Source organism: Gigantopelta aegis, chromosome 15 (assembly GCF_016097555.1).
Source record: "Gigantopelta aegis isolate Gae_Host chromosome 15, Gae_host_genome, whole genome shotgun sequence".
NCBI classification, from domain to species: domain Eukaryota; kingdom Metazoa; phylum Mollusca; class Gastropoda; order Neomphalida; family Peltospiridae; genus Gigantopelta; species Gigantopelta aegis.
This window is the reverse complement of record NC_054713.1, coordinates 26,814,908-26,825,571: the sequence shown is the minus strand read 5'-3', so window position 1 is coordinate 26,825,571 and position 10,664 is coordinate 26,814,908. Positions and strand designations below refer to the sequence as shown.

The following is a 10,664-nucleotide window of genomic DNA, read 5'->3' as shown; positions in this document are numbered from 1 at the left end:
GTCACTGTTGTTTTTGTTCAGTAAACAATTTTTACTAAATTGTACGGAAACAAGGAGGCTAAACCAAAAACGTTCAACGGGTTGTTTGTGGGGGATTTTCGTGGGTTTTTGTTTCTTGTTTTGTTCTCAAATGTCCATGTGTATCGGCGAACGTTTTCCTGAGCATCTGACTTTGCTACGTTTAGCTGGAAACCCTCCCGATGTAATCGCGCCTTCGCTGACCGCTGACGAGATTGAGCAACCATTCTCTAAAGACGTTGTACTGACTTCTGCACCAGAGATGTCCGCTGGTCAAATCGCGGCGGGACTCGTACTGTCTGTGATCATCGTCCTCACCGTGGCGGGCAACGTGCTCGTGTTCCTGGCTGTGATATCCCACAGGAAACTCAGGTACGTCTCCAACTACTTCATCGTGTCGCTGAGCGTCGCCGACATCCTCGTGGCCATCCTTGTGATGATCCCCGCCACGCTCAACGAGACGCTCCTCCAGTGGGTCCTCGGCGTCACCATGTGCTCCATCTGGGCATCCTGTGACGTCATGCTGTGCAGTGCGTCCATCCTGAACGTGTGTCTGATAAGCCTCGATAGGTATATGGCCATCATGACGCCACTGCGTTACAACACTCTGATGACGCACAAACGCGCCCTGCTGCTGATCGCTGCTGTCTGGATGATCGCCATACTGACGTCATTCGTTCCAATTCAGAATGGGTGGCACAACGTGGACGTGCCGTCCTTAGTGAACCTGACGCTTTTCAGTGAACAGCCGCAGTGTTTGTTCATCGTAAGTTTCCCGTATGCTATAACAGTGTCCACAGTTACTGTTTTACTGCCTATTATTATAGCGTTTGTCTTGTACTACAGAGTTTCGAAAGAGGCACAAAGACAGGCGTTTTTTGTTGGAACTTTAATAGCTCCAAGCCGACTGTTGTTGGGTAAAGACATGTCTGCTAAAAGCATGCGAGAACCCTACACGACAAAAGCTACCGTCACGTTAGGGGTTATCGTAGGGGCATACGTCTTCACGTGGACTCCATTCCTTGTGGTCAACCTCACAGACTCGTTTTGCCGCTGTATACCTCCAAAGTTATTCATTGGGTTTGTGTGGCTGGGATACTGCAACAGTCTTATAAACCCCATCATTTACCCCTTGTTTATGAGAGACTTCAGAAAGGTCTACGTAAGATTGTTTCACGGATGCTGTGCGAAGTTACGGTTCTGGAAAAACTCTTCCAAAGTTGACGCGAACTCATTGTGAACTGAATTCTTTGATCATCAGGTGTCATGCAAAATCAAGAAAGGTCTAGACGAAATGGATTAAAAGTCTAGAACTCTAATGGTATTAATCTTAATGTTTATTCATATTTGTGTTACTCGAGGATGTACAGAGAATAACTTTGAGATAAAACTGAAAAAATATGAAGTCCTAAATGTTCATGTAAATATTATTATTAAATCGATTTGGCTGTGTTAAGATCTTAGTGGATAGTGGTTATACATTTACTATGTAAAAGTCAGTGATGAAAGTGGAGATTTGTTTGAGCGTATTTTCATATTTCACTTATGAAAGTATATTGAAAGATTTGGCAAGCAGACCATACCAGAACTATTGTGCAAGCGGCAAAGGTTCTGCATCCCGCCATCGTCCAGGATGAAGACAGTACTTAGCTAAACTAGTTTGTTAAACGACGTGTGACATAACTCTTTTTTTGTGATCAAGTAAGGCACATTTTCTAAGTAGTTAACTGACTATTATAATTAGAAAACAAATTAATACAGTTGAAAATATATCAAGAGATAAATGCATATGCATGTCAAACAGTGAGTTCTACAACTATGCTATTGTTACGTTACTGTGTGTCTTTAGAAGTGTATATTTGTATATTTATTTGTGTGTGTATACATGTGTATAAACGAATTGACATGCCTGTTAAAGATTAAAACTCATACTAAAATTTTGCGATATTGTTCTCTATTACTTTGAAACATATAGTTCCACCAACCTTAAATAACAAGAAATGACATCATTCTCAAAGACGCAATGAAGCAATTATAGTATGCTGTTAACACTATAGTCCGTTTGTGTCAAAAAGGAACTGACGAATTGGCAAACAACTGTATGTTAAATAAATGCTTATGGCGTCACTGATACCATGCTAATGAAATGTTTTAACAAAATAATTATATGTAAATAATTTGGGGTGTTTTGTTTTACAAATTACCATAAAATTCTACAGATTAAATATAATTTTTAATACAGGGATGAAGACAGAATACTGTGACAGCAAAAGTGGACAGTTTTACCAGTTACTTTAGCGTGGGATTGCATTACCTTGCTGTTCCATCAGTCGCCATCATCCATTTAGCCAACTTGATGGTAATTCTTGAAGCTTTTTTTTTTTTTTTAATTTACAATAAGATTTTTTTTCATGTGTTTTAAATGTAATAATCTGTTTTTATGTGATGTCACATTACTCATTGTAGAGTAACATGACATTTCATCGGATCTATTTTTGACGCAAATGGATTTTTATCATTTTTAAAAAATATTTATGTAATACCAACAGTCCTATTATTTACGCATGTAAATGCGATGTTTCTGGGATCTCATTCTTGCACGTTAATAGTTTGCCTATAGTTTCAATCGAAAATATTTTATTTGGCAGCTGTGAATTATGTAATGGATTTTAATGGGGTTTTTGTTTGCTGTTCAAAAATGAAAATATTGCCATGAGTATGTATATAGTGTCCAGAGGGCGAAGATCACACCAAGTGTATAACTACCTTATGCACTTAAGGTGATCATAGGGCTAAGATCGCTTCACGGAACGGGGCCAAGATAATTAAACATCACTGTACATGGATACACTTGAAAATTATTTATTTTATGTATTATTGGACAAATCTGCCATGGTTTTCGTTTTTGCATTGAAGTTCACAGTTGTTTGAGCTGTACCAGCCCATTCTTTGGGAAGTACTTTTGTTTCACAATACTTCGATGAACTGAAATGGTAACATGTTTAACTACCAATGCTAGTTTTTTCTATTCTAAACAATATTAGTATATAACATTTAGTGAAATATCTTGCAATATCAGTGAAATATAAGTGTTATCAGTCACTCAGTGAAATATAAGTGTTATCAGTCACTCAGTGACGATCACACATTTCAGAGTGAAAATGTCACTATTTCACTCTAAAATATGTTATCGTTACTGCAGAAAGTGTTATCTTCACTGTAAGAAAGACGGAATTATTTTACAAATAAAGGTAAATTGCCAAAAGTTATATAATAAATAGAAAATTTCATGTTTTTTGTCGAATATGATTTATATCTCATCTCGTGAAGTTTGAAATCATATCACACTCGTCGCGCAAGAGGGACTCGTGAGCTATGATCGCAAATTTCACTCGATGAGATATAAATCATATTTGACCACACAAAACATGAACTATCCTCTATTTATTTTATGGCGCATTAATGGTGCTCATTAAAACACTGACACATTTCGTTTGTGTTACCGCTTTAAATATAAACTACATGGCTCGACAATAAGTTGTAATATTAATATTTTAATTTGAGCACGTCTTAGTTACTACCAAATTAGGATTAGTAATTTACTAGTTAGTTACGAATAAGAAGTAGAGTCGAATGTTTGATGCATGTCGATATATTTTTATTATTGAAATCTTGCTGAAAATCTTTTCAGGAGTGGAGAAAATTACAAAACAACTGTCGAGTTGGCCAACTTCATCGTGACAGTTGATAGTCTGAGTTTGGCATAACGTGACAGTTGATAATCTGAGTTTGGCATAACGTGACAGTTGATAGTCTGAGTTTGGCATAACGTGACAGTTGCGTTGTAATTTCCCCTACTGGTGGGTTCAGATTCACAACTACTCGTTCGTAGGAGTGGTATTCGACGAGAACCGAGCTGGACAGTCGTAGAAGTCGTGAGATCGACGAGTTTGCCAACTCCGTGGTGACAGTTGATAGTCTGACACTAGCATGATATCGATATTACAATTGTTTTGTTTTTAAATCGATATTACAAATCGGCATGTCAAAACAGATACAAATATTTTACCGTTAACTTATACATTGCTGACAACAAATTCAAATTGCTTCTGGTCATCCTAGCATTTTAATGGCTCAAAATTAATTTTATTCTGTACCAAAGGGTATTTACCTAAAAAAATAAGCGGCTTAAATGGAATTTGTACTACCTCGTTAAACGAAATTCCGCTACATGTATGTTCAGCGGTTAGTCATCTGTGTCTTTGACGGACGAGCAGGCTTTATTTCATGGCAATTAAGGAAAACAATTTTACATTTGATAAATGAAGCTACACAATAAATACAATTATATCGATTTTTTGCTAACATGTTGGTTGAATAATTGCTAAAACGTACTTTATCAACGTTATAAAAGAAATCCTGTAAATTGAAATGAAAAATCTGGCTTTGTGAAAATGTATTTGTCTTTTATCTTCACTTCAAATATATACATCAAAATGTTTACTTTGATTTCTCATTTATTTCTAATAAAAAGGCGGATAAACTAGCTATTACACGTTAGGACTATTTCAGAATTGATTATATGGCACGGGAGGAAATCATTTGGTTTTTTATACCCGCCACTAAAAATTAAATTATACTCAACAATAAAAGAAACGCAAATATTTTATTAATAACTATTACATATATGATATAATGGGATATCATTATTGTATATAATGCATGAGTCCTGACACGAGTTTCGTAAAAATCAGTACGATTCACACGCAAGCGTAATAATTTCTTTATTATCCACATTATCCACAATATTATTTTTATGAATAACAAGCTAGGATCATGTCAAAACGTTTCAAACGTAACTCGAAAGAGATAACGAAACGACATCATTTTCCGAAATGACGTCATTTGGTTAGTGTTTACATCTGAGACTGGGGAAGCTGCATTAAGTTATGACGTCGTTTAGGAATTAGGAGCCAGAGGCTCGCATAATACAATTTTTATTCGTAATATATGATATTGACGATACCGAAAAACACTCTGGTAATAACCTCTATATATGATAGAGTTAATTTGGTAAATAAACTGTAAAATGGACCTCAAATGTTCAGAAGAGGTTGATCATTTTAACAGAAACAAAAACTGTGGAGAGCAATAATGTTTAATAAATAAAAGAAAACTAAATTGATATTTGGGTTTATTTGGTGGTTCAGTATATTCGAGTCGTGAGAAGCTTCATAGACCCTAAAGCAATAGTTAGTGTTTACATTGCCCCAATCTCCAGTAAAGTGGCTGTCCTCCTATAGACGAGGCACTAGACAGAGATTCATGGAGACATCCACTAATTTTTGCCAAATACCCATCTGACTCTGTGTTGTGCAGAGATACGACCTTGATCATGTATTACGGTTTTGTCGTTCAGATTTAATATCAAAATGTGGTCTAAGAATCACAAATGTTAAATTACTAGAAGTTTGTAACGCACAATAATATCTTGGATGAAAATGTGTATCTAATGCTTGGCGCACACCTGTTGCTTAGCGCTGAATCGACTGCCGATTAACGCCGACTCGACTGCCGATTAATGCTGACTCGACTGTCGAGTCAGTAGTCTGAAATAGTGCACCTGCATACACACACACACCAGCCAACGCGACAGTCTAATCGAAGGGAAAGAGGCGACAATCGATTCACTACGCTGCCCACACCAAACGATTAACGCAGACGGGACTGTCGAGTCTGCGTTATTCGGCAGGTGTGTGCCAAGCATTTAAATACAATGTAACTCTAGAGTGAAGCTCTTAGATTTTACTACCATCTGAATTAGCTTAGATTAAAAAACAAAATATTTAATATACATGTATATAGTGAAAGGTTTAGAAAAAATGTCAATCGACAATTTCAAAATCCCCACAGTTAAATTGAATGTTTATTACTAGTAAACAAACAACTAAAGGGAGTTTTTCTTAAAATATATATTTAATAACAGCAACTGGCTTGACAAGCGCTAATACCTAGTTGTCCAGCTGAACTTGTTAAATGAAATGTGTGTTATCTACTGATGTTGTGCGAAAATAAAGACATCTAAATATAAAACAAATGTGCAGGTAAAATGGCTTCGTGTTTTTGGTAAAGACCTCTGTCGAAAAATGGTATGCAACTTCTCTAGTTCAGGCTTAGACCTAAACACGTGTAAGTTGCCAGGAATGTGCCGAACAAATATATTAGGTAGGGTAGATCGGCTTCGTTCACCCCTACAGGTCCAGTTAAAATGATATGTATGTACTCTTTTTACCTACAATTTTTTAAACTCCGTTACTTTGAATATAAGATAATTTTGTTCAGTTTAATACTATTGTAATATACGTGTAATATATGGTAATGTGCGTGTTAACCGAATGTTTAATGCACCTGTATATGTAAACATCTTCCGACATTCTGAAATACTGTTATAAATTGAATAGTTTTGTAAACAAATATCAGACTCCAGGTAAATGCGCATAAAGAATAACCGGTTACTGTCTTAAGATATCAGCTTTTTATTATATAACATTTAGTGAAATATCTTACAATATCAGTGAAATAAAAGTGTTATCAGTTAATCAGTGACGATAACACATTTTAGACTGAAAATTTCACTATTTCACTCTAAAATGTGTTATCGTCACTGGCATTTTAAAAATAAAGGTAAATTGCCAAAAGTTATATTATAAATAGAACATTTCATGTGAATTTCTCGTGAAGTTTGTAATCATATCACACTCGTCGTGCAAGCGCGACTCGTGAGATATGATTGCAAACTTCACTCGATGAGATATAAATCATATTTAACAAAAAACATGCAATATCCTCTATATCCTGCGAAGGTTAGAATAGCGAAACTCTGCCGATAAAAACTGCGAAACTCCGCAGGATAAAGCCGATATCTTAAGACAGTAACCGGTTATTTTATTTATTTATTTAATATAAAAACATTATAAAACGAGAACTATTTTATTTCATAAACTTACTGTTCCCCATGGTAATACACGTAGGTTCATCTGTGTTGAATGACTTGTCGCCAAAAATATCTATACGCAAAAACGAAATAGTTCTTAAATAAAGAATAATTTATTTCTTATTTAAAAAAAAAATTGTCTTCAAAACGGTTTTTTAAAAGTCAAAACTATTAAACGGACTAAGAAACTTTGAAGAATACAATATTCCTTTGTCATCATAAACAGTGTAAAAGGGGTTCCGTCCCAAAACAGCTATGTTTGGTCATTGACCGAAAATGTAGAAATGTATCTAGTGTTCTTATCTTGTCAATATATGCAGTAAATGAATGAATGAATGAATGTTTAACGACACCCCAGCACGAAAAATATATGCAGTAACTGCAGGAATAAACTAATTACTTTATATTCTACTAAAATGGATAAAAAAAAACTCCAAACCGTGGGTTACACTTCTAGTATCAACAATTTTGAAGTATGATTTTCCAATGGAAAAGCTCTGGCGTAGGAAGCGGGGGGGGGGGGGGGGGGGGGGAGCAGGTGGCATGTGTCCCCACCCACGTTTTAGCAATAGCGATGGTTTTTATACACATTTATATATATTTATGAAACGTGTATGTAAAGTATCCTTCATCGCTGTTTCAAAAAACGTATCATATGTTGTGACAGTGATATTTTTCTCACGTATCGCAGTACTCATATTGTGTTGGACACCAAATAACCGTAATTTGAGATATGTCAAATTGTTGTTGACGATATATTCCTTTCAGCTAATTTAATTTGAATAAACAAATATCATTACAAATAGAACCGACCTCAGTGGCATTGTGGTTAAGCCATCGGACATAAGGCTGATAGGTACAGGGTTCGCAGCCCGGCACCGGCTCCCACCCAGAGCGAGTTTTAACCATTACACCCTCTTCTCTCTCCCTAACCACTAACCCACTGGCACTGTCCTGGACAGACAGCCCAGATAGCTGAGATGTGTGCCCAGGACAGGGTGGATAAACCTTAATTGCACATAAGCACGAAAATAAGTTGAAATGAAAACATTACAAATAGTAAACTAGAGCTTAGATATTTAGAATCGGAGACTGCATGACGTATACCTGGGAATTAATTAACGAGCTGCTAGTTTTTACCATGTGTCTTATACAGTGAACATGTCGTGATTACAAAACATTGAAATTAATGTTCTGTGTATGCAGAGAATATTGAGAAGAAAAAAAAAAGATTAACAACAAGTGACACTCTCAATATATCAATATTTAACGTGTCCTGGGCAAAAAGACAGAAACCGTAAATATACATGAACAAGTGTGGTAATCATCTATGGGGCTGGAATCACACTGAATGGTGTATACTACCAAATCAAATCCCACAGACGACAATGTGTGGCTAAAACTCCTACCTGCTGCTTTTCAATCGGCACAAACGCCATGGATATAAATACTACCACCCCTCACCCTTAAAGTGAATCAGGAAAAAAATGGGGGTCAAGCTGCTCATTTCTGAGATAACGGGTAGCGTCTATGACTACCCAAGTTCCGCACAAAATTCGAGTACTCTTTTTTTACAGGTACCCCATACATGTTTCAAGCACAAGGCTACTTGGCACAATGGTACTAGATGAAATGAAATTGCATAAAATGTTTTGTCCAGATGAAACTTTTTTTTTTTGACAACCAACACACTCACATTTATCACCTTGTGGTGTTCACTTCTGTCAAAAGTTCGGTGCACCTCGAACTTTGACCCAGCCGGAAGTTATTTGGTTTAGTACTACCTGAAGTTCTTCTTGTAAGTAATTTCTTAATGCCATGTCGGTAAATACCCTGTAGATAAAGAATATGTGAGAACTGAAAATCTATTTAAATCACGTCATCGTGGACAAGTACTTCACGAAGTCCTTTTGGCTGCATCGAATTCAAGTGATGTTTTATTAATTTCCAGGTGTACATTTTATGAATAAGCACACGTCATGTTATGTTCAACAGAAATGGTTATCTCACTACTACATTGGTATTACCCACGTCTTACGTGAGGGTCGACAGGCGACTAGGTAGCTCGAGTCACATCCAGCCCTACCCCTTATTGATATTGATATGTAGGGTATGTATAGAGGAAAGTATATGTAATGCTTTGGCAATTGTCGACAACCAAATGGTTGCAAGCTACCATGTCTAAAATAACCAGTCTCGATGACGCAGTGGTTAAGCCATCGGACTACAGGCTGGTAGGTACAGGGTTCGCAGCCCGGTACAGAGCGAGTTCTTAAGGGCTCAGTGGGTAGGTGTAAGGCCACTACACCCTTTTCTCTCTCACTAACCATTAACCAGCTAACAACTAACCCACTGTCCTAGACAGACAACCCAGATATCTGAGGTGTGTGCCCAGGACAGCGTGCTTGAACCTTAATTGGATATAAGCACGAAAATAAGTTGAAGTGAAATGAAATGTCTAAAATACACATTACTTTCCTAAATCTGATGCGACACAGCTTTAGTTTGATTATTCTCGAGTCCAGTCATGACATTAAACTTAAATGTTAACCAGTACCAACGCAACACGAAGAATGAATGGAATGAATGAATGTTTAAAGACACCCCAGCACGAAAAATACATGAGCTATTGGGTGTCAAACTATGGTAATGCAAACAAACAAAGTGATGATCAACATCAATATAAAAACTCAAGATTTAAATAAGAACAGTGCAAAGAACCGTGCAAAAATACAAATATCACAGACAGACACTGACTCCCACTCAAAATTTCAATGGTATCTCGAAGAAAACAAGGGGATTTGTGCTGTATTGGCCATTCTCAAAGAGAATGTTACACGCCTGCACCACAGTGAGAATAGAATAAAAAAAACCCATTGAAAATGTTAAACTTCGTCTTCTACGTTTTATTGAAACACATGTGTCATGATACACTCTAACTTGTAGCGGTGTGCTTAGACGAAACAGAACTATAGATTTACAAAATAAATTTGGCAAACAATATATTTATTGACTATCAGATTACAAATGCTTCATCTGTTATAAAGTAGTGCTATATATGAAAAAACAATTGTAATTAGTTGCCGTAAGCGGCTACTCGTAATATCTAAATTACACACGAAGCACGTAAGCTAACATAATTACTCAAGACTCCAGTAAAATACCCCAACAACATACTAATCATTTTGGTTTGATGTACAAGGAAAGAAAAAGTTAATTTAGAAATAACAACTATATATATATATAATTATTATTATTATCATTATTATTATTATTATTATTATTATTTAAACAAATATTGGTCAGTATATAAATAACGCAGTGATACGGATTCACAGTAAAGAATGTTGTCTGCTAAAAGAAGAATGAAAAAAGGGTTTTGATTTGCTTTTCCTGCTGTACTCCATATTGCATTATTCATTCTATTGTTAATGAAAGATTAATACTTCAGAGAAGAGTCAAACGATGCCGTAGCAACTGAAATACAATAATAACAATAACAATAACAACAACAACAACAACAACAATATTTATTTATTATTATTATTATTATTGTTAAATAAATAAATAAATAAAAAAAAAAAAATGAATAATAATAATAAATAAATAAAATGCACCACAAACATAATATATTTAGGACCACATATTTAAC

General features: G+C 35.8%; 1 protein-coding gene across 1 annotated transcript; it reads left to right on the top strand.

Moving 5' to 3' along the window:
* Nucleotides 1-280: 280 nt before the first annotated feature.
* LOC121390739 (octopamine receptor-like) lies at nucleotides 281-1,785 on the top strand. The gene has a single exon (XM_041522642.1). The coding sequence runs from the start codon at nucleotides 281-283 to the stop codon at nucleotides 1,256-1,258; it is 978 nt and encodes a 325-aa protein (XP_041378576.1). The 3' UTR covers nucleotides 1,259-1,785.
* The last annotated feature ends 8,879 nt before the right edge of the window (nucleotides 1,786-10,664 follow it).

Bases quoted from the DNA above. Each gene is read 5' to 3' on its own strand.
- LOC121390739 (XM_041522642.1), top strand. From the start codon at position 281: ATGTCCGCTGGTCAAATCGCGGCGGGACTCGTACTGTCTGTGATCATC.